Genomic DNA, 27,230 nt, shown 5'->3' on the forward strand with positions numbered 1-27,230 from the left:
AGCTGATAATGCAGCAACAACACAGGACAAGCATTGCTTACCGACTGGCTCGCTCCTTAACTTCAAGCGCTCTCTAATGCCGTCATGTTCTAGCTGACTGGAACCTCTGTCGGGTACGTTCAGGTGCTGCCAGCCCCCATTTCTATATGGGAGCTATAGAATACCCCTGGGTAAGTTAGGCTTTATAGCCTGGAACTTTGGGATTTGAAAACCCAAGACTTGACTGTGCTGTTACTGCTATAATTTTGGAGACTCATTTGCAGAGAGCCAGTCGTGAATCTTGTTAAGGGAGTACATTAGAGCCTGAACTTTGAGAATCGGATGATTGTGAGTGGAGCTCAGACTTTTCCTCATAAATATGAGAGTTTGTAGAGCTTGTTTTAAAGGGAAGTCTTGAAAACTTTCTGTGTTAACTTACAAGCAGAAATGAAGCCAAATTTCTAGTTATTTTAAATCCTAAATTAACATCGGAGAACTTTTTTTGAGATGTGCTCCACGATAGGAACTGGTCTTCCATTCTGTCAAACTTGTAGCAAATAGGAGGTCTTCGATATGAAGTGTCTTTTTGTGGCAAAAAAAAAATGACTTTTTGAAACATAATCTGTGGCAATTAGACTGCTGTTGTAACTCACAAGCCACAAATTTAAACCTGATCATGAACCAGGAACGCTCACCTGAGCACCTTGCATAACTATTGCTTTCCCTTCCTCAGTCTCAGTCCCTCATATTCTGTCAAATCACACAGCTTAAGAAAGTTTCCAAAGCATGTCAGTGCTGTGTGGGAGCCACATCAGTCTGCCGACCTGGGAGAGGAACGATGCTAACCCAATCTCCCATCGTGTTGTCCTATTAGAAGATCTCTCTACCACCTGCAAGAAGAATCCTTCTGATGGACAAGATTCTCAAGTGGCTCAGCACAGTATCCCAAATGAGCAATTTTCAGCCCCAGTTTTGATTAACTCCCAAATGCTAAGGTCCTTTAGATTGTTCAGAGGAGAATGAAGCTGCCATGCATTTCTTTTTTGTTATGTTTTAAGTAGCTCCCCATTTAGCTGGCTATCTAATAAACGGGCTGAGAGGGGGATGAAACTCTTTGACTTGAAAGCTGTAAGACAGTTGCCTTGTGGTCGTTCACACAACTGTCAAGTGCAGCTGCAGGTTTATCTAGAAATTCACGTTATGTCATCTGCTAAAATGAGAGATTGAAAAAAGACTATTAGTCCTATCTCTTAGACTTGAATAGCACCTGAATCAGGTAGTCTATGACTTTTCTCTCTCTACTGTGTCCTAAAGCAGTTCCTCCTTCTCATGCTTGGACTTGATACACCCCTCTGTCCTGTTTTCTGGCCTGGTCTGCAATCTGTTGTTGGCTTGGCTGGGGCTGTGTATTGCAGATGTCATGATTTAAGCATATTCACAAGCATATTTTTATAGGATCAGATCTCTAGTAGTAAAAAAAGCATTTCTTCAGCCAATTTCAAAATCCATCTTTTCTTTAGAGGCTAGGGGGTGTTGGAAGAACTTAAGACAATTTTGGAAATGGTGACCAGCTGAAGCATTTCTTGCAGTGTCTGCCTTAAAATGTTGCTGGTGTGTGCAATTGGTGGACCTGGCATCTCTTGAAAAAGGTTGTGCAGTGTGTTTGCTCGTAAAGACCCCAAGATATTCTTCATAACAGCATGTATATTACTTTGGCCAAACTTTGTTTCTCCGTGTGATTTCAATGGGGCTTTGGTGGAGAGGATATTCTCGAGTTTCTGAACTGTTACTCAGCATGGTTCTCTTTTGTTGAACACCTGTGGTTTCAGTGAAGTTTGAATTGTACTTTAGTACCAAGTAGGACAGCCCTTAAAATTTAAATTTTGCCTTGAATTAGGGAAAACCCTAATTCAGAGTGTAACACATTTTTCCTACTGTCCCTAAAACTGAGCAACTGTGCATTGTGCTTCCACACCAAGGCAGTAAAATATGCTACAGAGCGTACTGGGGAGCCCATCTGGAAACAAAAAATTTGTATGTGGATTTGGAGAGTTTCCCAGTCACTGCTGAAGATGTGGTTTCCTGAAAAAGTGGAGAACGCTCCCAGTCAGTACATGACTTTCCCCATCAGATGGTGCTCGAGGACAGATTTACTGGTGATTCCGTTCTCCAGCAAGCTGATGGGAACACGAAGGAAAATTCTCCTCAGCAAGCTGAAGGCCTTTTAGAGGGATCAAAATGTGCTATTGAACTTGCTTTTCCTTTGCAGGAAAAGAAACAAAAAAGATAGGAAACGGCAAACCTCTGACCCAAACCAGAGCAAGAGTTGAATAAGAAGGGCTACCTGGGATATAGGCTGTGTCACCTGCTCCTGCCGCTGCTGCTGAAAAGAACACCCAGGAAAGTAGTTCCCAGAGGTGATAAGGGTCTGACCCAGCACTAGTGCAAAAGAGCCTGAAAAGGGTGGGAGGAGCAGGAGTGAGGAAGGAAAAGAGCACTTACAAGGAGACAGAGTTCCAGGAGATCTGTGCTTCTGCTTCACAGTGTAACCATGCTGGAGATCTGCCTTGATGCTTGTATTCTGTGGATCTCAAAGTGCTTTGGAAAGGTAACAGCATGCTAGCATTTTTTGCAGCACCAAGAGCTTAAGACCACATTTCATAAAAATGACCTCCAATTTGATGTGCTTATACTGTGGGGCACGCAATTTAAGTACCAATGATCTGAGCGTGCACCATACTAACGGACAACCAGCAAAGCAGTAAGGTTCCTGAAACCTGCATTCATTACTTAAAAGTGTGCCATGAAAACTGACATCCATTTGAAAAAAAAAAGGCAGCTTTCCCCAGATACAAGCCAATTGCTTGGTCATTACCAGCATACGAATGAGAAAACTCCACAGGGAGTAAACTAAATGTTGATGTGCAACATTTCACATTTATTTATTTATTTGGTCAGATTTCAGATGAGCCTGACATAAAACACCTAATCTAAACAGTCTGATCTGCAAGGAGGACATGGTTTCAAAACTGAAATCCAAACTGAAGGCTTATTACTCAGACTTGATCCCAATAATTCAGTAACAGAGTACTCACTGACAGTTTCAGTGATGAAACATATTTTCCCATTGAAAGACAAGTTTAAATTTGTTTTTAAAGCTTGCTGGCTTTGTTTGAACTCAGTTTTATTTCCAAAGAGGAGATGATCATTAAAGGATAGTTAAGTATTGCCTTCCACAAAAATCATTTGTTGAGAATAGCCATGAACATTTGACTCAGATTTCTAGGGTTCACATAGCCATTCCTCTACATCTTAGACTTTGCATTTCACACACAGCAGAAACTTCCATAGCTGAAACCGAAGAAAAAGACTAAAAGACATGTGCCAATACAAGAGTTTAGCAAGGTTTGACATTTCAAATACATACATGAAATAAATATTTTGGCAAAGCCGTTAGAAGAAAGTCTTAAATCCCCAATTATAAAACTAATTTATTAACTCCACCCATGAACCTTTGAAAGAAATCTACCCTGTGATTTTAAAAGAAAATTCTGATTTTTAATAGTTCTTTCAAGACAAGCTTGAATAAAAAAAAATTAATCTTATTGCCCACAGATTTAGAAACGCGCTAATGAAAAAGAAAAGTTATGATTTCACAGTGTACATTCTTCAATGGAAGTTATCAATCTTGTAACATGTAGCATGAAAACGATTTCTGCATTGTGCTGAAATGTGTATCTGTGCTAAAGCAAGCTCAAAACTTAAGACAGATTAAGTGGGACAGAAAGTGCAAATTCCTGAGAGCTACACTTAAGTATCATTTATTTTAATGCACCCTCCCTTCCCGTATGCACTCAAATGGCAGTCATTTACACTAGGATGAAGCAGTCCATGTTTCTTATGTGTGTTATTAAGGTGCACAGTGACTTCAACCCATTTCAGGGCCTTGCTGTGCTACTTCTCTGTACAAACAAATTAGATGGAACATTTTTGTTCCTTGGAGTGCATAGTTCAGACAGAGAAAATACTATCTTTCCCCTTTTACAGATGAAACAAAAAGTAAAACAAGTTGACCAGGCTCACAAATGTGAGTGAACCAGCTTTCTTGAGTCTCAGTGGTCCCTGACTCAAACAGGAGGCTGCTTGCTTTGTCTACGTGCAGTACTCTGCAACTATTCTACTGCTGTGTTTGTACCGCAACCAAGAAACTAAGGTGCAAAAAGCAATTTTGAATAAGAACATTATTTATCCGCTTGAAGTTTTCTCTTTTTAGGGCTTCTGGTGTCCTGCTAGGTACTCTCAGCTCGTGTTGACATTAGTGAAAGTCAAAGTAATTCAGATTTCCTTTGGTTATCCTCAGTACCTTTCAAATGTAACATATTGCCAAAAATTCAGGAAGTAACAATTCAAGCTATTCAGGTCTTGTCTCTGTTGCAACTCCTTTCTATAAACTGTATTTGCAATCCTGCTCCTACAGCCTGTTCCTTCTCTTCTTTTTCTGCATCACAGCTCTTTCAACAAACTGGGCTTCAGGAATATATTTACTCTTCTCACAAAGTCTATATGGTAGGTGCATTGTGCAATTTTCAGTGTTACTCATATTAAAGCTCTGGTTAAAACAAGTATTATTTGATTATAAATAAAATCTGAAATGATACAAAATTTTTTAAAGAATCTTTTCATCACTGGACTTTCAACAATGATTTTCAATGGATAACTGGGTATTGAACCTGCATGACTCGGTTCCACAAGAGATGATGTGATAAGGCACATTTCCGTTCTATCTTAATAATGGAAATAATGTAATTAAAGCATTGCCATAAGTTATTTATAAAAGAGATAATTTTTTAAAATGTCTTCAGCGTTGCAATTGCTCCAGTATTCCTTTTACTTAGTTAATGGCATTGACTTTACCCAAATGGAAGTTGTTAGATCCACACTGAGGCTTGGTGATTTTTTTTTAATGGATCCCATAGTCTGATCAGATAGTTTCAAATCCTAATTCAATACGTCCATAGTTTATTACCAATAGGTCTCTTTTTGCTAGGTTCAGTACGGCTGGTTCTCAGGCTTATTTCTCTGCCTTTCCCCTTGTGATGCCTGCCTGACTAACCGTGGTGGTGGCACGGGTCGTGCTGACCCATGGTCTGCAGTCAAATCTTCCCTACTCAAAGTGCCAAATCTTGGTCTTGTTAGCAGGGGCTGCCTGAACCCAATGGATGGCTGAGGCAAGGTGCTTGGCTCCTGCTGCTCTCCTTGTCTGTCCTGGCTCCCGTCAACTTCGTTCTTCCACTCCACCCTAAATTCAGGTGGTGGCCTCTGCTGTCTCAGTCTCTGGTCTCTCAAGATTTTCCCTGCTCTGGGTCTTAGATTGAGGACTGTCGTAGCGGCATCCATCTCAGAGTCACTGCTGTCGCCCACTGTTAATTGAAAACAAAATCAAAATTTTAGGTGCGGATTATTACTGTGTCAGGAGTATTCAAACAACAGCACAATGAGCACTAGGAGCCATAAAAGAATGTTTCCCCGTGTTTCCTAAATTCAGTGCTTTCTGATTAGACCCAGTAACAGGCACTTAACTCTGCCAAGACAGATAGATTCAACCTACAAACACCCCTCCCCTCAAAACTGTAACTTTTAAAGCCCTCACTCAACTGCTCTGTAATCACCAAGCGCCCCCATTTGAGTTGACATTTTGCCAGTTGTGGCTCTGGACGTGGAAGAACCTGTTTCTGAGCTACCTGGGGTTTAGTCCCCACTTACATCCAAGGAGGATATAAAAATGAGATTTCTCACTCTCACATCCCATGAAATATAATCTGAGGCATTTCCAGAGCGTGACATGTACAGGAGCTCTAGAAACTTGACTTTGGAAAAGGAGTGTCAATGCTTCGCTGAGCAAAGGATCTCCCAAGCTCAATGTACAGATGGGAGGAAACATCCTGTCCTAAACATGCTTAAATGCAAGATATCAACGAAAATCCACAGGGCAAATCTCACAGGTTGCATGTGCTGCATAATCCTTCATCCCCTCACAGCAGGGTAGAAAACAGTCAAGGGAAAGCTGGTGTAATCATTCAGAAAATGCTCTTCAATGGTAGCTATCAGGTAAACCAAACGAGAAACTTTCTGGATGTGTACATGTGCATGTGTTCCCTGGCAGACTTAAATTGATTAACATCTTTATCAGAACTTGCACACTTCAGTCATTTGATAATCATTTTAACAATCATATATGAATGCCTCAGATTTGTTCTTAGACTTAAGTCAGATGTTATGTTTTAAATATATCAAAGCAAATAATCATGTATTGTGCAACTGTCAGAAGAACAACTTCCATTAGTAGCCTACATGTTATTTATTTTAAAAAGGTGAGGAAGAGGTCAACAAAATACATCACCACATAATTATCCATTCACCCAGATAATTATATATCAAGGAAGGTCTTCATCAGACTGTGTTTGCAAGCTTTCCCCCCCCCTAAATATGTCAAACAATATATTTTTTGACAATTGAATCATCTGGAGGCACATTTCCTCTTTAATTCTAGGTGACAGTAGGTGACCTCTGCAGACATAACTACAGAGTAAGAGACATCCTACATTCAGAGGAACAAAGATGTAATTATTAACAGACAAAAACATGGTCTATTGCTAAATTAATTTGGAAGGGTGGGAAGCTAATTGGGGTGGGGATCAGGATGTTTTAGTGACTGTGCAGTTATTTAATCTTCTCAGCAAGAGATCTTCATGGTTGCTTGTCATGAAAAGAAATGCTCCTGAGCATGGTATAAGCATGGTAATGCAACCAGTAATAAATAATCAAAAGTAATATCCAGAACTGGGCAAAGTTTTTACATCAAGTGGTTGTCTTTCTCCAGTTTTTTTTATTTTGTTGTTAGAATTCAAGAACTCCAATATAGAACATTTGGGAGTTCAGGCAGGAAAAAAAAAAAAAAAAAAAAAAAAGACATTTTGGTTGTAAACCACAGTATTTTGAGAAGTTCTTCATGATAACTGTAAACCAGACCTCATGTCCTCATTCTCCTGGTTAAGTTCTCAGAGCAGTGTCCTCTACCCTGACCCCAAGAAAAGAAAACAAATGGGCTCATAATCCAAGAGGGAGATCTGGGCATTATGGAAGAAAGACAAGTCAAATGAACCATGGCAGTGTTTCTGGTGCAAAAGTGTTTCAGGCTGCTGCTTGCTCACAGGAGATGTGCTGGAGGGCACAAGGCATTTGAACTGAGAAAGCCCAAGACTCTGCTTCCCGGGGCATTTCCCCACCTCAAATACCTGCTTTAGGACTCATTGCTTTTAATGCTCCAAGACCCCTGCTAAATATCCGACACCTACAAATATGCTGTGAGGGTATTAACTCTAGAGTGAAAGCATGTGCACATAAAACAATGTTTGTTTCAAAATTAATATGCTGATTTATTTACATCATTCCGGGAAAAACTTTTCTTCTATGTAGGTAAAATGACTGCAGCACAGTAAGAAACAGCAGAAAATTTTTCATTACCTCTGGAAGATGTTTTATTTCTCACTCGTAGTTTCTCTGGGAGTTTTGTGTTTTTAGGAAGTGAAAGGAATCTTTTTGTATTTGCAGCAGCCTGTGTGCAAAGAATTATAAGAAATGTTAAGTTATCGCAGACTGAAGTACCTGCATAATGCATTTTAAGATACATGACTGAAGCCTGAATGGGTTCATGTAGCTAAAGGGCTGGAGAGTAGTTTGGGATTAGCTAATATGTGATCTTTTACTACCCACTGAAGTTAATGTTGATTGCTGGTTGAGGACTCTGCTAACTAAGATAAAGACTGAGTAATCTCAAGCAGCTTAATCGAAGGAAAGACTAGTGATATGCCCTCTGAGATCAAAGTTAATAGATGTATGCTTTCTAACCTCAGCCTTACCTGTACCAGTTGTCCTAAGGAAGGCAAACACTGCAAGTGGCACTACTTCATGCAACCCCAGTTTGAAACTTTTTATTAGTGAGCTGTAAAAATTAGGTTGAGACTGAAGCTTGGGCACAAGAACTAATCTGTATTCTGATCCTGCAAGTGCTTTATACATATAAATGACTATACAGTTGACTAGTCACGCTGAAGCTGATGGGGAAGTTAGGCACCAGCGTGATCATTTACCCGTTCAGGGCATAAAATCCTTGTTTTCCCAAGACTAAGCTCTAAAGGCCCTGGGAGCAGTGCAGTGCGCAGCTCATACTTCCTGGAACATGAGAGGTACTTTCCCCGACAAGTTGCTTTTTTTATAAATTCAAAGTTTCTCAAGGGCATCCTTTCTTACATTTATTAGAAAGATTTTTTTAAAACCTTTACAGTCTACCAGCTCTCCTCTACTTGTACCATTCACTGTTGCACACTCAAAGGGAACCTGAAAGGAAATTTATTTTCCATGAGAGATTTTCCCTCTTTGAATGCTCAGGACCACTGTGCTTTGTGGTGGATTTATCCAAGGATAATGACTTTTAAAATTACAACCTGTGCATTTTAAAAAGCTGTCAGACACCCTGTTTCTCTCCCTGCCCTAAAAATGTCTCAGTCCTGCTGAGCCTCTTCATTATCCCACCTAGTAAATAATTTATTTGTATGACAAAGACAACATATATAACTGGTTGAGAGGGAAAAGATCATTCATGGACAGACTTATTGTCATTATTAACACCACAGTAGCCACGGTAATGACCACAAATGAGATATAGCATTTATTGGAGACATCGTTCCAGCCTCAGCTGCTGAAGAACGACTGTATCAATGAAGACAACAGTCATTAAGTATTCCTGTAACGTGGAGATACATATTTATAGGATGGTTAATTTCCCTGATACCTAAAATGAGAAGATGGTTTGGGGGATCAGCTTCCCTGCTGAATCAGTGTGCTCCATTCAGATACGGTCTGAAGTCTGCAGTGAAGGTATTGCAGGATTGCCTCAGAAAGCCAAATACTGTCATGCCACAACATTTCTTGTAGGCAGAAGGGGTTTTGCTGTTCTGTGTCAAAACCTAAAGTCCTGACTACATTTTATGAATACTAAAGAGCCCACAACATTTTTCAAATTAAGATCTCACTGACTCAATTAAAAGTTCTCTTTCCCGTATTTTGGAGCATACTGTAAGTAGTTTGACTACCTCAAATTTATTTTTGACCTTGACCATCCACACTTAATCAAAATACTAGTAGAGAATACTGACTATCCCTTAGAAGTACACTGTGTACAGAGCCTGTTCAGCTCCTCTGAGATAAAATTATGGCAGCAGATTCCACTCCCATAGCACATTCTACAAGCCTGAAGCTTTCCTGAAAGGGTCAACACAAACTAAGGGGCAATTCAAGGTGTGAGTGTGACATTATATGTGCAGTTGTCTTCCAAATTCAGGGTTTAATTTTTTCTGCATTTCAGAAGATTTTTTTCTGCATGACATTTAGCTACAAATAACTGCTTTCTGTAAAACAACCAGATGCAAGTACCGGTCTTTCTCTTGACAGGCTGTTTGTTTTCCTCAGGCTCTCCCTAAGGCTGTGCCGGCGACGGATCAGAATTTCTTTGGCCTGCTTTTCATTTGCATCTGCAGCCAGGCTATGACGGTTATATGACATTGTCTGAAATATAAAAACATTGGTCACATTCTGAAAAGCATAATATCTATATGCACAATGCAAAACAGGCTTTTTGCTTTAATGTTTTAATAAGTATCATAAATCCTTGTCAACAAAATCATATTGCAGATGATTAAGAACAAGAACAGTAATTATGCCAGCATTTTTTTAGTCATCTGCTTCACAAGCACCTGTTTTGTTTGGGTTTTTTTAACCTGCTGATATTTATAATGAAAAAGTAATTGAAAAATGCTGGCTTAATACAGTGTTTACCCCTACGTTGCACTAGCTCAGTTGATATGTCAACAGAAGATGCACGCTGGAAAGCGATAAGATGAGTCACCTATGGGGAGGTCATTTTTACCTCCAGCAAGCTGAAGCTTGCTCCACTTTTGAATGTTTTCCAAGGGCTCAGGCATTCAAACTACTTAGCCACAGGAGGGTAAATGTGAAATGTCCTTTTGCTTTTATTTCACAGTTTTTCCAGCTCATCACCTCTGCTCTTAATGCAAACAACTTCACAACTGGAGGCAAATGGGAAATCTAATCCTATATCAGGAAGCGAGCAAAATACTGATTCAAGTGGACAGTGTTGGGTTGGATTTATGCCCTGTGATCCTTTTTAAATAATGTAAGTATATTGCAGGTAATATGACAAAGCCATTAAGCTTTATCAATAATATAATATCAAGTAAGCTGTTTGCATAAAGGAGTATGAATATGTTGCTGTACATATGATAGGACATGGACTCATAGGTAACAGAAGTAAGTAACAGCATTAATCATTATGCGCTGGTACAGCAGACGTACTAGCCCCAAGATATGTTAGGAAGGTAATCAATATATTTGAAGAGTAGTAAGGTATTTAAGTACACAAAACTTCATCCTTACTCGGTGTCGTATTTGATAGAGATTCTTTGTTAATATTTCCCGCATATTTTCCATTTCAGTGGGAGAAAGTGGCTTTATCTTTCCTTCATGATATTCACTGTGGCAGGATAAAAAAAGGAAAAGAGAAAAGAGAGAGAGAGAGAGAGAGGAAGAATATTTTTATTTTTACGACTGGGAATTACATTTGGATTACTTCCTTTGTTACAGTTGGAAACAACATTTCAAAAGAACTGATGAACAGGTGAAAACAGCATGTAGGAATGAAATCTTGATCTCATTTGAGTCAGTGGTAAGGCTTAAATCTCAGTCTCCAAAATTTGATATAAATTACATTAAACTTTAAATTTGCTTAAGGTATTTTTCAAAATGCCCCTCAGGCTTCCCTTATAGCTATTCACAGCAGATGGGCAGGCACTGGTTCAAATCCAGCTCTGCTCTACATGGCAAATCAACGTTCCCTTGAGCAGCTGCCGAACACAGCTCACCGAGCACTTCATGTGTGAGCTGCAGACAAAAAGCTCCCGTTTTGTATTCACTTACTGTTCAGGTGACAGTTGGACACAGAGTGTCCTAGGTCAAAGCACTTATGCTGCCTGCAGACTGGGCTGTGAAATAAACGACGTGACCCAGCCGCAACGTGCATCCACGCTGGCATCACTTGCTTACCTGAGTGATACCGACGATGGGACCTTGCTTATCATTCCGCTCTCTGCCATCTCAATGGCATGTTTGATTTCCAGCTTCTTGTATAAAGAAACAATGCTGGATTTGGGCTGGTTCTCCCGGATTAGAAGTCTTCGCAGGTATTTATTGTCAAACTTTTTAAACCTGTACATGAGGTAAACCAACCCAACCAGTTAATTTTTACTGTGCATAGTTAAGAAAAGCCAATATACTGTAGCTAAGGCAATTGTGAAGGAGTTTATTGCCTGGGAATGTGTCTGTTCATATTAACAGCCTACTGGTGAGTAACATTAAAAAGGGTCAAGATCATCTTTGCTTCATATAGACAGTCTTAACGTATGTTTTCATTAAGAAGTTAATGGACAGTCTCTCCAGCAGCAACCTTTAACTTTTAGGTATTCTGTGTTATTAGACAATATTATTTTTAATTCTCCATTTTCATCAAGACAAAGAGAACATCAAATATTTACTGTAATAACAAATAAAAGGTCTAAATTTGCACCGACTGCTTTTTCTTTGAAATTTTAGCCTGCTTTTGTAAAACTTTGCAAGTTCCCCCTTCCTCTAAAGCAACTGCAACCCTCTTGGATGCTTAGTGAAAAAATATTGATTACAGCTGGAGTGAATTTGTTTGTCAGAAAATATTTTGCCCTCTGGCCATTCTGAAATTATTCTTGAATTTGAGTCTGAAGGTCATGAAGAGGTGGGACCCTCCTTTGCTCTGTAATCTGTTAAAGACCTCACAGACTAGAGGAGAACCAGGCTGAGTAAAGCCGTACCCATGTCACGCATCTGTCAGGAGAGTGTCCTCACTGCGTTGCCCTCAAAGTCATTTGGAGAGGGCTCTTCTCAGCCCTTCCTGCTGGTGTTATTCCTCTTTGTATAAAACACTGAAATTCTTGTTGGAGCAGTGCCTAGGAGGTGGGTGAGCAATGCCCATGCTTTGGGTCTACAGGTTTTGGGTGTAAAAGAGTGTGCTGCTGAGAAACAGGAGTTAGATCCAAACCAATGATGATGACTCAGCAGCTAAAGTGAAAACATGAATTATTCAGATATTGCTGGTGATAATCTTTTTAACTGATACTAAAGCCTTAAACAATCAAGAACTGTGGAGCTGCCTGCCATTAGGATCTCACAGGCACCTCATGACAGCTGTGCCTTGATCTTTCTAGAGAAAGTCCCAAAGCTTTTGTATGTTTCCCATCAAACAGGGAACTAACCCCTCACTTAGCACCGCAGAGACATACAATTTGCAGGAAGAAAGCCGGATGGGATGAAAGGCTCGGCAGACATACAGGAAATGCTCTGAAACAGTCAGAAACAGGGAGGACACACACTCTCAGAAGGTACCACGCTTTACCCTGGGATCAGAGGGCTGCCTTTCTTCCCAGTTGGAGATTTTGTTCTACATGCTTGTGGTTTAGTAAGAAGACATTGTTTTGCTGCTTTTCCTTTGTAACCCACATGTTCTAAAAACAAACATCCGCTTTCAAGAATAAAATGCTGAAAATGAAATCTGATGCCCAACAGCCTTCACTTGCTGCTGCTGAGCCAGTTCAGCCTCTCCTGTATGTCAATGAGTTTTAAATTTCATTCTTACTTATCTCTCCAAAAGTTGTGACCCCAGTGTCCACACACATCTTCAATTCCAGTCTTCACGTGGTCAAAGAACTAAAGGGAAATGTTGGTTCATTACATAAACTTATAGACATCACTTGGCTTGCCCTCAGAAATTATTAGTTTCTAACTTACTTCAAAACAGAAATGCCTGGTCAGAATTCAGGATGATGCTTCAGTTTAACTAAATGCAACCTAACCAAACTCAAAGATGGACTCTTTTTTTGTTCCCCTGGAGCTTACTTAGCTCACAGTCCCAAAAGGACAGAAATTAGTTGCTAATTTCCTCAATGTCAACCTTACTCAGCTCCTACCTGAATCTGAAGGTTTTTCCCATATTTTCACTTCTTTTAAGTTCCCTAACCACTCCAGGCTATGCCTGGGATTTCTCCACGCCTGACAGTGAACCAGGTATGACTTTGTGGAGGAGCGAGCCTGAGTGGGCTCCCCACGTCTGCACCTCAGGATGCACAGAATAGAGCTGAGATACCTAGCATCAGGTCCAGAGTTCCTACATTAGACAACTGTGGTCTAGTCTCACCTTAAAGCATCCTGATCACCTAATATTAGAAACACACTCTCTCTCAGCCTATTATGAATTATGAAAGAGTGAATAAGTCCACCTAAGATCTCACTTGATCCCCAGAGGCAGCTCATTTGCTCTTGATTCAAACACCATAGTAGGGGTCTCTCAAACTCAGGGGGAAATCCTGGTATGTCCAAACGTTCAGCTCTAAAAGGATGGACTTTTAGATGCCTAGACTGAATTCTTTGCTGAATTTGGTCCTTATTATTCCTCATTTTTGGAATTTCAAACCACCTGCCACAGGTATGCTGCAAGGAGAAATACATTCAAGAATATGCATGGCTAATAAACTGCAATAATTGGAGACACACATGTACCAAATACAAACCCATAAAGAGGCTGATGATGTGAGAGTTAAGTAAGTTTAAGAGTGTGTTTAGGAGGAGTTTGCATTTGTTTGATTAACTCAAATGAAATGTAATGCGATTAAATTGGCAAACATTTCCTAATGTAGTCAAGTTCTAAAATAACATGTATCTCATATGTTAAGCAAACTACAGAAAGTTAACCTACCTCAAGAAGTGAACAATTAAGAAAATGAAGTTTTCAAAATAATGGTATATATTAATGCTAATTTTGGTAATTGCCAAAGGATAAATATAAGCTTTACAGTTATTGTGCTTATAACAGCTATTGAAAAGAAATCTAAGAGTGTGTCCCTCTCTGTAACACTGTACACTGAACCCTTGTCTTACTGAAAGCCACTAGGAGTTTAACCTATATGAAGGTTTCTTTTACGACACTGAAGCTGCCACATACCCTGTTATAAATTTCTTCACTGACAGCAGGCTGCTTTTTATTTGACCTTTTGACATCAAGAAACTCCACCAGTGGACGAATTGTTATTCCCTGTGAAGAGGAAAAAAAAAAGGCAAAGAGTTATGGGTTGGGATCTTTTTTCCCCATGAATGTAAAGAAAAAACAAAGCCTTTAAGTCTTCTCCATCTCTGTCAGACCTGAAAATGGCAGTGAATACTTTTTTAGCTCTGGATACCCTTTCACCTTCCTAACCCCAAAATCCAGCCTGACACAATAATTATAATAGTGAATTAATTCACTCTTGTGATTAGCAGGTGTTCCACTTAGCTATGAAGTCCTTGTCAGCAGACAAACTCCACTAATGCAACAGAAGGGAGGAAGGGGCTCCCTAGAGCTAAGAGTTCCAAGAGGGGCACCCTGACCAACACCATCAGGACTATGTCACTTACCCTATCCATAGTTTTTTAAAACTTTTTTTTCAATTCTGTTATGCATTAGAAAAACCCTCACTTGTTTTCTGAATTAATAAACAACCCCCATCATTCCAAAGTAAACATATAAAGTCCTGTCTTTTAGTGATTACTTCCAAAACAGGTACTCAAAGATCCGTCAACAATAACATTAAAATTGCTATTCAAGGCCATGACACTAAGACTTTTTGTGTCCTTGCCTGATTATTCTGAGAGAAAGAACAAAACGTTTTGGCTATCCCAGAATGATACAATGGTTTTGAACAAGTATTTGTGGAAGAATTGACATAATTTGTTTATTTGTATAGGTGCACTGACACATGGGAGAGGAATGTATCTCTGATGGTGTTGAGATCAGTCCCTACTATCCCAGAATAATCAGGTTACATATTTCTTTTCATAAATGAATCGAGCTTTATCTTAAAAGCAGTTAGGTTTCTTTGCCCCATTGCTCATACTGGAACACTCATCCTGAACCTCATTGTTCTAATAATTAGAAAGCTGCTTCTTAATTGCATCATGGTCACTTTGTACCACTTTGTTCTTGTGCCAGCATTTGTCTTTTTAGTTTAAACAGTGTTCCTCCTTCTCCTCTCTGGTGTTCACTCCCTCATATAAACAGTAATTATATTCCTTCTCCTCCTTCATTTTGCTAACGCCAAGGCATCCTGGTCTCCTTTCACACGACAGGCTTACCAGTCCCATGATCACTCTAGAACACGACACTATCCTCTGACGGAAATACCTGTCTCAGTACATCTTAAGATCAGATTTGCCTTTCTTCTGTATCCACTGTACTGGTGGCTTAAAATCTACCCTGTTATCAACTAGTACACCTGTGTCTTTTTCACTTTCTATTTTTTTTTTTTTTTTTGCAAACAAAAGGTTCTCATTTCATAAGAGAAACCCCTAGTAAAAAAGTTCTAGCAAGAACACATTTGCACTTATTACTGATAAATTTCATTCTGTTTCTATCATATTGGCCCTCAGTTATTCTATTCTTTCTACATGATACCACATCTCCCTGTCGCTCTGAGAACACCTTCCAAACTCTGTCATCAAGAAATGCCAGCAACAAAAGACTGCTACGTTTATGTGCCATGGTCAATAATGAGAATATTAAACAAAACCATTCCTAGAAACCATCCTTGAGGAATTCCATTTATAAAACCTTTTCAGCCTTTTATCTGACCAGGGTGGTTGAACACCAGAGCAGATGCCCAGAGAGGCTGGGGAATCTCCACCCAGAGATATTCAGAACTTAACTTGACATGGCCCTCAGCAACAAGATCTACCTTTGAAGGTGGCCTTGCTTTGGGCATGGGGTTGGACTAGACACCCCCAAGAGGTTCTTTCTGACGCAAAGGACCATATGCTTCTATTTCCATTTATAGGAGAAACTGTCAGCTCCTTCCTCATTCACTTTACAATCGTCCTAATGTCAATCTAAACCTCAGTTTAACAAATAATTAAGCTAACAATCTCCTACATAGCCCTCTCCCCCAAAGATTTTACAATAGTCCAGTTAGATGAGATTACTCTAGAAAATAAATTTCTTTATCAAAGAATGATACCAGGTTTCCCTTTGGTAAACCATGTTGCATTTCATAACACATTTCATTTACTTCCAAATTTTAAATGATTCTATCCCTCAAAATCTCACAGCTTACATGCTAAGGTCAACTAGCTGACCTCCAGCTGCTCCAGCCACCTCTTTCCCAAGCACAAGCACAGATACTTGCTGCTTCCCATGGCACCTTTATCCATGTAAAAGGCAGGCTAAAAAAATATATTTTTTCCCACAGACCTGAAATTCCACATACTAGCCTCTCACACCTCTCACCGCTCTGGATAATGAGTAGAGTGACATGTTTATTTGAGGGGCTTAGCCTCCTCTACGTTCTGCTGGGTTTAGTCACTTTCCTCTCTCTTGGTCACTCTTGACCAGGCCTCCATGGCCAGATTGACACCAGAGACAAGTTCTTCACGTTCTTCCACAGAGCTGCTGCTTTCGGATGGATGTCCAACTGGTTTGCAACATCACTGCCTAACACCCAGACTCAAACACTTCAGTTCACCTCTCGGTGCCCTCCGTGCCTTCCATCCCCTGCTCACTGTGCACCGAATCCAACACCAAACTCCTGAGTAAATGCACAGCTTCAAATATTCTAGCAAGGAATTAGTGCTAGGGCTGTACACAGATTATCTTTTATCTCTGCTCCAGGCTCACTAGGTCTTAAATGCTTAATACTACTTATATGTTAGCATAAGTACTTAATATCTGGCATAGTTTTGCTACCTGTCTGTGGCCTGCATAGCATTTTTCTTTTTAAAGTATGACCGTGAACCTTCAAGTATGATCCTTCCAGTAAAGTTAGGACATTTGTTTTTCTACCCACTGCTTATTTACAACCTGTCTGAGACAGAAGTCATACAGAAGAAGAAAAGCATTACCTGAATGAAAACGGTAAAGAATATCACCACGATAACAGCAGTGATGAACAATTTCTTCCTGGGAAACACAGCAGGAGGAAGCAGAAATACAAGTGAAAAACAAATAGCTCCTCGAAGGCCTCCATAGGCAATAATAAATTGGTCCTTAAAAGTGAGAGGAATTGTCCGGAAAACATTAATGATCTGAGTCAGAACAAAAACACCTGAGGGAGAAAAACAGAAATACAAGCAGGAGGGAAAAAGAGGGAAACTAAATTACACAGAAATCCCTCACAATGTTAATAATTGTTTTAAAACATTTCTATTTGCCTTTTACCTATATGTCATTGAAGAAATGAAATGTTACTTAGCAGCTTGAAAACATCATAGAAGAAAAAATTAAAATGCCTAAGCAGCAGCATCTGAAAGATACTTAGTGAGCTAACTACCTCAGGTCAGCTGGATTTAGGACTTGAAGCAGCTAACTGATCTCCACATGACAGCTATCTTCTAGACTCTGCACTGCTGGAACAGCAATAATTCTCTGTGTCAGTGTACACCAAGACTCCTAATTATTTTTTTAATAGGTTTTGAGATGCTTTTGAATACTTTGGCTTGTCACCTCTGTTGGTCTGTGCTTTGAACCCTGCAAACTCCTATTCACTCAATTTCACCTGCACAGACAGGAAGGATGCAGGACTGGGGACGGAGGGAGAAGATGCCAGTGCATGCTGATGTACCAAAGCCAAAGGCTCCAGGGACATGATGCACCAGAGTAAAGGTATAAAGGCAGATGAAGAGAGCAAGCATGGGGGCCAGGAGCTGGGGGGCAGGCAGGCTGCCTGGCTGCTTTTCAGCATAAGGTATTAATTGTGGGGTTTCAGGAGCAGGAGGGAAAATAGTCCAGATTTCTGCACTGGGAGGGAAAACTTGGGAGCTGGAACTAGAGGTGCAGAGGCAGATCAGATCATGAGCTGCCTTTACACACAGAGGGACCAAATAATTACAGCTGAAACTGGGGCGAGGGGCAGGTTTAAGACCTACAAGACTGAACTGGTCTCAAGGTAAAAGAGAAAGAGCTAGTAGTGCAAACTCAGGAGGGCTCAGGCAGTTTCTTATAGGATTTTTTTCTTCACCTGAACAATGCTTCAAATGCAGCATTTCCTGGTTTGATGCTATTTATGCCAATGACTGGGAAAATCCCAAAGCTAGTAAACATAAATTAAAAAAAAAAAAACAAACAAAAAAACCAACCACGACCTATTTAGCTGTTGTATAACTGCTAATTCTTTTAAGCAAAATGTGCTTATTTGTAAATAAATGTTTGCTCAAATGTATGTCCTCTGAGTAACAAGTGGACTGCCTCTGACTTTAGATGGGCAGGATCAGGACCAAACAGAGTTTGGGGTTCCATCTGGGGAGAAGGTGGAAGCTGACCCTGCAATCTAGGACACCTTACAAATAAGAAGTCTGTTGTACAAGCTGATGGAACTCTGCCTAAATTTTGGCATTTTCTTCTTGAGAAGAGGTAAAAACGTTTCACTTGCAAAAAATACTGACACATCGTCTGAGACTTACCCAGTGCCCTCCAGATTAAACAGAAAAGGAGGGTGAAGCTAACGAAGGCCCAGTTCCACTCATGGTTCTTCCCAACTGTTGACACTCCCATGAAGATGAAGATTAAGGTCTCACTGACACTGCTCAGCATCTTCATGAAATATTTTATTGTCGTATAGGATTTTTGAGAAACATTTTCCTCCACATATTTATTCATGGTCATGGCACAAGCTGTAATCCTGAAAGGCAAACATTAACTTGTATTTCATTGGCTTGATGTTTTTTTAGCCTCTCTCATTTCTGCAGAATATTATTCACTTTTCCACAGTCATCTTTAAAATACAAAGATTAACTTATTCCATAACCAATCTCAAATTTATAGACTTGGTGAATCTACAGTTTTGGGCATGAGATAATTTTTTTCCACAGTGGGGAGTTTTCTGAGAAGACCAGTACATGAAGAGTTTTGTCACATACTAAAATCCACATGATCTGTGCAGAGGTCACCTCAGACTCTGTGTTTTGAAAGAGGCAGAGTTGAGGAGAGCCAGGGGCAGCCCTAGAAAACAGGGATTGCTGCTTCTGTTGCTGCTGAGGGACATCAGACGGGCTGGCAACTGCATGTCCCAGGGCAGGGCTTCCCTCCCTTCCCATCAGCAATTGTCCCACCAAATCATCCCCCTCTTCAATGGCAGTGACAGCAGTCAGCTCCTCTTTCCAGGCAAAGTAAGCAGCAAGGCTATAGACAATTTGTCATCCTCCACTGCTTTAGGCCACTACTTGCTTTGACTGTGCATGGGGTGAACAGGAGAAAAACACCACCAGAAATCACGCTGGTGCTGTTGTGCATTTAAAGCACCTACAAATTAATGAAACAGGCATCTGCGCTGATGCACGAGATGTGTGTACTGTTAAGTACACCTACGTGTCTGTGCTCTAAGCCTGTGTTAGTTAAGTAGTTTCTTAATCAGCAGGAAGAGCAAAGAATGACATTAATGGCTGCACATCACTTGCTCAGTACAGCTGCCTATGGTGCAGGGATGGCTGAGGACCACTCAGCTACAAAGTTTATCGATTTAAGGATAGTTAGCAGAGATGACTGGAGGATAACCTCAAAGTGGTGCCTCAGTGTAGAGAAGCACCATCTGAACTGCCTAATAATTATCAGGGTGGGCAATTAAGGCAAGATGCATTGTGAAGTAGATGTCACTCCTAGTTCTGTTATCTAAGGCAAAAACATCTTCTCCGATTTCCCAGTTAAAAACATTATACACACTCATGTACATACCCAGTCAAACCATGCACGCTAAATGTAAAGAGAGATGTATATTTGTTGCCTTTCTGAATATGTCTTTCTGAATACAGCCCATGGGGACTTGTCCTACAGTTATTTATCCCAGTTCCACTAGTTTTTCAGTTCATAATTATTTGCCAACATAGGGGATATTTTTTCCTACTGAAATCTCCACACCTCTCTCTCTCATGGAGGAGGATGGTAGGTTTGCCAGCATCTCTTCGGAAAAGCTGAAGAAGACTCTCCCATGTCTCATGGAGATCCCACTGCAGAAAGTCTTCTGCTGACCATGGTTTGCCTCTAAGCCAAGAGCCCCATCGCTGACCCTGAACAGGTTTCTGCTAATTAATTGAAGTTAGTTTTGTCCAGAAGTTTCCTTCCCTTACATGAAGCCAGCATGGCCTGCTCTGCAGGACAATGGCCAAGATTTGAAACACAGTTGTAGATCTCTGATCCCACCAACACATCCACATCCTCAAAATGACTGGGCAGCATTACTTCTGTGGGACAAATCTGGGAGGACACGTGGACACTGGGAGAGGACACAGTGTACTTTGCTGACCTCTGTCAAGCAGCACATCAGGGTGAATAAAACCCAGGGAAGAGGGTCTGATATGGGGACAGATGCAGTCCAGCGGGGCAGGTGGTGGCTTATAAATACAGGTGGAGAGGGTTTGCTAACAGAACAGTGCACCTAATGTGGCCTTCACCCTGCATTTTCATCCACCTACAACGGATGAAATAGGCAGATCTAGTCAGCAAAAAATACAATGTCCATTGCCATGCATAAACTAGCTCCAAACCTAAGTGAACTCACGACTAAGAAGGAAAGTTTGACTAAAACTACGCCAGACCCCCCATCCGCATCTAGCACTGGCATAATTAGTCAGCTCTCTCCTCATTGTCAGCTGATCTCACCACAGTCTGGAAGAGAAAGATCCTCTGTGGCCCAAGAATAGCATGCTGTCTGGGAAGCAGAGCTCATCATGGGTACATGGGATCCACCACGGAAGAAATGATGCAGATTTCATAAGCATACAAGCTTCCTCCCTCCAACACTCAGCAGTTTAGGTAACATTTTTAGTTTGAGCATGTGGTTGGGACAACAGAGGTCCTGCATTTTTGCCAGTACTGACAGACTGCCAATGCTCTTCACAGGTCTCCTCCCTATTCTGATCTTACAGTTGCCCAGACAGGGGACTTGTTATAGATCCCACCATACACCCCAAAAACATATATGCCTGCATACCTCAGGAAGAATCAGGAGAGGACCTAGACTGTGCATGGATTTTGTCCTGACAAGGACCTACATCCATTCTCAGAAGCTGTCAAACATTCCCAGGTTCTTCAGTTTACACACAGTTCTGGTGACCAACCTCAGAAGTCTATGTGAAGAAGGTCTCAAATCTACTTAACACATTCACCCTCCAGAACTCTCATATTCAGTGGCAAACCAGCTCCTCGCAAGCTACAGGCTGCACTGACAGACCTACAAATATCTCAGGTTACACCACAGGTCGTGACAGCTCTCCTCTGCATGTACTGCTCATCTGCACAAGTATGACAAGTCGGATGCATCCCAGCTACCCCCAGCCAATTTTGCACTCAGTGGAGCTGGCAAGTGCAGGGGCAGCAAATGCAATACAGCAAGAATGCAGCGAGCAGGCTGCAATTCCAGAGCCGTGGTCATTTCAGAGTCTCAAAGCTGCAGCTCACTGCCCGAAGCATTAGGGTTGTCAGGTCTGCATCAAAGATTCTGCAACAAAATATTCAGTACTATTTACTATCTTCTTAAAATAAACATTTTTCATTATTATAGTCATTTAGGAAAGCCTTGCAGCTTGGAGAGTGGGGAATCATGCTCTGGACATGGTTTGTTTTTGGATCCTGAGGTAATGGAGACACTGTAAATAGATGTCCGATATGAATCTGTCACCAGATTAATCAGGATCTTTGCAAGCTGTAATTTAAAACACCTACCATGCTTAACCACTAAAATTTAAAGGGGCAACACTCTTATAATATTATTATCAGTCACATTTTGCATTCATTCAATTAGTCAACTAATTGATGAGTTGGTTCACCGGTATAATAAATAGTGCTGTACATTATTTGTTACTCTTCAGGTAGGTAATAATCCACAGCCTATCACTGCTCATGTTATGAATCTGGTATCACTTCAGAGTAATTATTTATGTTAGAAAAAAGCCTGTTGAAGTGCCTTTAATTTGAAAATTATATGGTAATATAGAGTTAGGATTTAATATACAACCAATTTCCTTGAATATGCAAGTAAATATTCCTTAAATATGGAAGATTTTATTTACATTATTATAATGTCTTCTTCCAAAACTAAATTTTTGCTGTCACCATAATCTAAGCAAAAGCTTAGGTGTGTTTTATGTTACATTTCTCATCCACATACTTTAATTTTGGCTTCCACTTCTCTGACCTGTGCTAGTTGCCTTGGTCAAGAAGGGAAGGGAAAAAACAGTTAATTGCAATTAACCTGCAACCTTCTGTGCTTCTGAAGAATAAAAGTCCTCCTGTACAAACAGTACAGTTTCTGTCATGACTGCAATAAACTAGGCCACTGGGTTCAATCCTCAAGTTTCCTTGACCTACTAAATTTACAGTAGTTTCAATGTTTGTTCCTTTCAGCCTGCTAATTCACTGTTAAAAAAAACCCCAAAACATATATTAATAGTTCTGCTGCTTCACGGCCTTTATGAGAAATTAGTAAGGAGAAAATGCAGCATTATAATTAGAAATGAAACCTATCAAATAAAGTTCAGATTCACATCTGTACATTTTACACCCGTGATCCTGATTTAAGCCCAGCTCTAATTATAGTAGGAACCCTTTCCTCTCCTTCTGAAGAGGGCTTTCTTACTGCAGCTCACAGGGACATGGTTGAATCCCTTCACTATTTCAGCTGGGTAACCTGCTGCAGGGGTTTTACACGGATGCTTGAGGAATTGTTTGTCCTCAGTGTGAGTACACAGACTTATCAGAAGAGGACAAGCACCTTTCACTCCCCTCTATTCCCCTGCCACTGAATTCCTCCTTGCACAGAAATGAGGCACTCTGTGTATGTATCTTATATATTTGATAACACTGTACATTCCTGATCATGTCCTCCCCCTAAAGTATGGCACAGCATGTAACCACAAGGTCTTGCTGAGTACCTTTATGAACCTGGTTATGAAGGAAGCAGGAATCCGCAGTTTAACAGACTGACGTGGATGTGGGTGAAAAAGGGGAGATCAGGCAATTATTCCCTATAGGCTGAACTATAAATGGCCATGGAAGCATCTAATGAATAAACAATCCAGGTTGTAAAGGGACACTCCAAGGTCATTTGGTTCAACTACATGCTCAAAGGAGGCTGACTTTTAAGTCAGACCCAAGCAATCCTGCCATGAGTCATTTGCTGCAGAAAACTACAGGGAACTCAATACCGGTGCGTGTTGCACCGTGACACACGGCAAAACAGTCTCTGCAGTTCAAAGCCCAGCAAAATGTGAAAAGGACGGGGTAGATTTACCCCAAGGGGCTGCAGAGGTTACAGGAGCTCTAAGGCCCTCAGCAGCACTGCTGGGAGGGGGCATGCTTTACATTTCGTGACAGCTGAGACACTACAGGGCTGCAGAGAGCCAGTCCTGCTCCCCTTGGGTGATGTATCCAGCACCCTTAGCTATTGCAAAACACATTTAGAGTCAAAAAATGTACAGGACATTTTAAAGATAACTTCATTGCTACTGTGCTGTCGGAGGGAAATGGTACTTTGTGTTACCTCCTCTGTTTTGCACCCACGAAGGGGTCACTGTTACCAATGCAAAGGAATAGGCTGTTAGTACCACGGGGAGCACTGGTGTGCTGGTTGCAGGCACTGGCATGCGGTGGGGTCCACCGACCACCAGCAGACCTGCCGTGCCCTTTCCACTGTAACCTGGATGCAGGGTGTCCAAATCAGTATTTTCATGAACACTGCCACAATTTTTTCGATGTACAGTCTAGCCACACATTTTGGTTTAGAAGCCCTTTAAGTATTTGATCAGAGGACATCAAGGGCATTTGACTTAAGAAGTGGAAGAAACTAGAAACCACACAAATGCTATGAATAGAAGCTAGGGAAAGAGATGGCACATTTATGAACTCGGTCAAAGTGGATGCATATGTTACTTTATTTAGGTTCATATCAGAGAAAGAAACCCACGCAAGCTTTAGCTTCTTACTTGTGTTAAAGTATGAACTCCTCCCGCTCCATGGCCTATTTCTGTTTCTATAGTACTACTGAAATCATCAGCTGTAAGTTTCCATGTAAATTGCTTCCCAGCCCCAGAAAAACTTATACTGGCATGACTATGATATCAAACCTATCTTCAGTTTCCTAGAAGATAATCATCAGATGAAGTATTATCAGGTATTAGTGATACTCAGAAGTAACATCTGAACTTTCATAAAAAGCTATGCTCCTAATGCCTGAATGACTCATATTTGCCACTAGAACAATAGAAAGTCATTAAAGAAGGTTGGCCTTTAAAAATACTACTTGGAACCAGAGCAAACCATTTAAGCATATCAAATGTCACAAAGGCTCTTTCTAAAGTTGAGGTTGCTACAGTACAAACAGCATCAAGCGAGAGGCTGTGCTCGCTCTTTACTGAAGCCCAGGAGTGAAAAAACGGGAGTGAAAATATTTTTATCTGTTGGAAGTGGGAAGAATAATATTATTTTATACATAATGACATATACAGAGAGCATTGTAACACACTGGCACACATATGAACATACTAAACTAAAGGGTTAAATTACCATAGGACAAGATGCTGCAAATTTAGATTCACCCGATCCTTATTGTGCTTGTAATCCAGCAGGAATTTGCCTTAATGATATGTACATTGTCTTCATTGAATGGTACTTACTGGCTGCTCACATGACTAAGTGTAAGACGTAGTTTCACAATATATTGGCATTGGAAGTGAAGCCAGTTCATGAAGTTCCAAGCTACCACTCCCACTCCCTCCAGGCCACCGCTGCCCCTACATCACAGTGGGCCACCCTCAGCTATGCCTTTATTGTAGGGTCACATGAGGACACGGGTCACCAAACTGATCTGGGTTAAAAATAACCCCACTGAAAATACAAGGGATTATTTTTAACTCGGAACACTTCAAAGATATGGTTTATGGTGTGATGCCATGAACAGTTTTAGTGACACAGCTGGTGTGGTGGCAAGCTGAGAGAATGGGATGGAAGTGGGAGGGGAGAGGCCGGAAATCCTCAAGCCAACATCCCTGCCATGCATAGTGGAACAATGCCACATGGCAAAGTTTGCAAAATCTGGTCCTCTCTGCAATTTCCTTTGGCATTCTTACTTGGGTGCTATTATTACTGAAGTTTGGGGTACTTACGCCATGATGCCCGAGAGATGAAACATTTCGGCTGTTATGTATGACAAGTAACTGTACAGGAAGACAAAGAGTGGCTCAATCACTCGGATTTTATGCGTGAAACGGGTGGTAAAGGCTGCTACAAATCCCAAAAGGATTCCAATCAATACTCCACCGATCCCCACTATAAAGAAGTTAGCAATCCCAGCGAATATGTCAATAACCTTAATTGTGCGCATCTGGCAGAAAGACTTGAACAAATTGTACAGGACCTATGAGGAAAAAGAAAGCACATTATGTTTCTGAACTCTTCTGATTTCCCTTCATGTCATTATGTTCCTCTGCTTCGATGCTGCACTTTGAATTTATCTACCTACCTTGAACTCACTTTTGAGATATGCTGTTGTTTACCTCTAGCATATTACTTATCATCCATAAATAGCAGGGAGACATACAACGAAGGGCAAATGTATTGATTCCCATTTTTGCAAATCAGACAGGTTTCTTAACCCATACCATTTTGCAGGCCAGAAGCATAGATCTATCTAATCTTTAAATTCATTTATTCGCAGAGCTTCCAATTTCTCCACAAATGGCCATCTCAGATTTTCCCCAGAATGAAAGAAATAAAAAAGGATGAAAAAAAAAAATAAAGTTTCATAATCAGTGAAAAAGCAGATGCATTTGATCTACATAAGACACTGAGAGCTGCGGTACTAAACTAGACCATAGATTCATTTGGCATGTGGAGGGGGGGGGAAGGGGGGAGGCGGGGGACAGGACAGTGACCACCTCAAGAGTACAAGAAACATGGCATCCATGGAGTGCTCTTTCTCTGACTTATTAACCATCAGGAATTAAAGAAGTCAAATTTCAGATTATTTCTAGAGATTTGGATTTACTTCCCATTCAAAGACCTGTTAACATGTGTTTGCCCAGTTTAATTTTCAAAGTGTTTATAACCATCCTCAAAAAAACCCTGGGTCAACGGGATTATCACATTTTCTTAGCCAGAGAGCCTTTTTGTTTTACGCAGGAAACAGAACGATGGGAAGTCCACATTTCTCTAACATCCATTATTTTAGTCACTACAAAACAGAAAAAAATGGATTCAGTTACTCTTAAAGAAACCTTAAAGGGTGTCCCCATCTGCAGACTTACTTGGGAGATTTAAGTGGTGCTTAAAAAAGAGATTTAAGATTTGGTGGTGCTGCATGTACATTCCCAGCCATGTGATACTGTGATGGTTACACAGTTCCTTCATACAGATCGGTTCGGTCACAGGCACCTATTCCTATCATGGTGGGTTCCCAGGCTAAGCCACCATGGTCATAAGAAACACCTGACTTGGACAGCTTGCAGGAGTTAAACCTCCACTTTCTTTTTGGACTTCTTAGTAAAGCAAACAGGTTTCTCAGAAATGCTATTTGAGAGAAAAATGTTTTATCAGTACTTGCATTGTGCCAACAATATAGGTGTTTGAATAGTGACTGGGAAGGATTTGTCATGTTTATAATCTTGTTCTCTCTCACATGACACAAAGTAAGTTGTTCAGCTCTTCTTGGCCAAAATTTCACAGGTCTTACAGAGATAAGAGTTTTTCACTATAGACTAATGCAAAGACACTGCCTATTATGGGTCCTTTGGGCTAAGTAAAAAGAAAGAACTGAAAAAGAAAAGAAAAAACATATTCCAGAGCAAGCATGAAAAAGGTTAAATCAAACCTAGCACGGTCATCAGAAATTTTCATTACAAAGCAACAAAAAAGGACAAGAGCAGGAGTATGAACTAATTACTTGGTAACAATGATGCCCTCAGGATGAGTCCACGTGGGAGAAGTGTCCTTTTTCACCCTTCACCTTGCTGCTCTGGGGCAGACTTCCAGCCTTTTTGCCCTGTTCCTTGTTACTATGTCCTCTGCAGGACAGGAGGGCGGTGTTAGA

General features: G+C 40.7%; 1 protein-coding gene across 1 annotated transcript in view; it reads right to left on the minus strand.

Moving 5' to 3' along the window:
* Nucleotides 1-317: 317 nt before the first annotated feature.
* Nucleotides 318-27,230, minus strand: part of SLC9A2 (solute carrier family 9 member A2) — a 37,021-nt gene continuing 10,108 nt past the window's right edge. The window contains 10 exon segments of the mRNA XM_040584678.1: nt 318-5,399; nt 7,504-7,594; nt 9,472-9,603; nt 10,492-10,588; nt 11,158-11,319; nt 12,776-12,846; nt 14,138-14,227; nt 17,062-17,264; nt 18,619-18,836; nt 25,309-25,559. Coding sequence (XP_040440612.1) covers nt 5,029-5,399; nt 7,504-7,594; nt 9,472-9,603; nt 10,492-10,588; nt 11,158-11,319; nt 12,776-12,846; nt 14,138-14,227; nt 17,062-17,264; nt 18,619-18,836; nt 25,309-25,559 — 1,686 coding nt within the window. The 3' untranslated portion in view covers nt 318-5,028.

Source organism: Falco naumanni, chromosome 2 (genome assembly GCF_017639655.2).
Source record: "Falco naumanni isolate bFalNau1 chromosome 2, bFalNau1.pat, whole genome shotgun sequence".
NCBI classification, from domain to species: Eukaryota; Metazoa; Chordata; class Aves; order Falconiformes; family Falconidae; genus Falco; species Falco naumanni.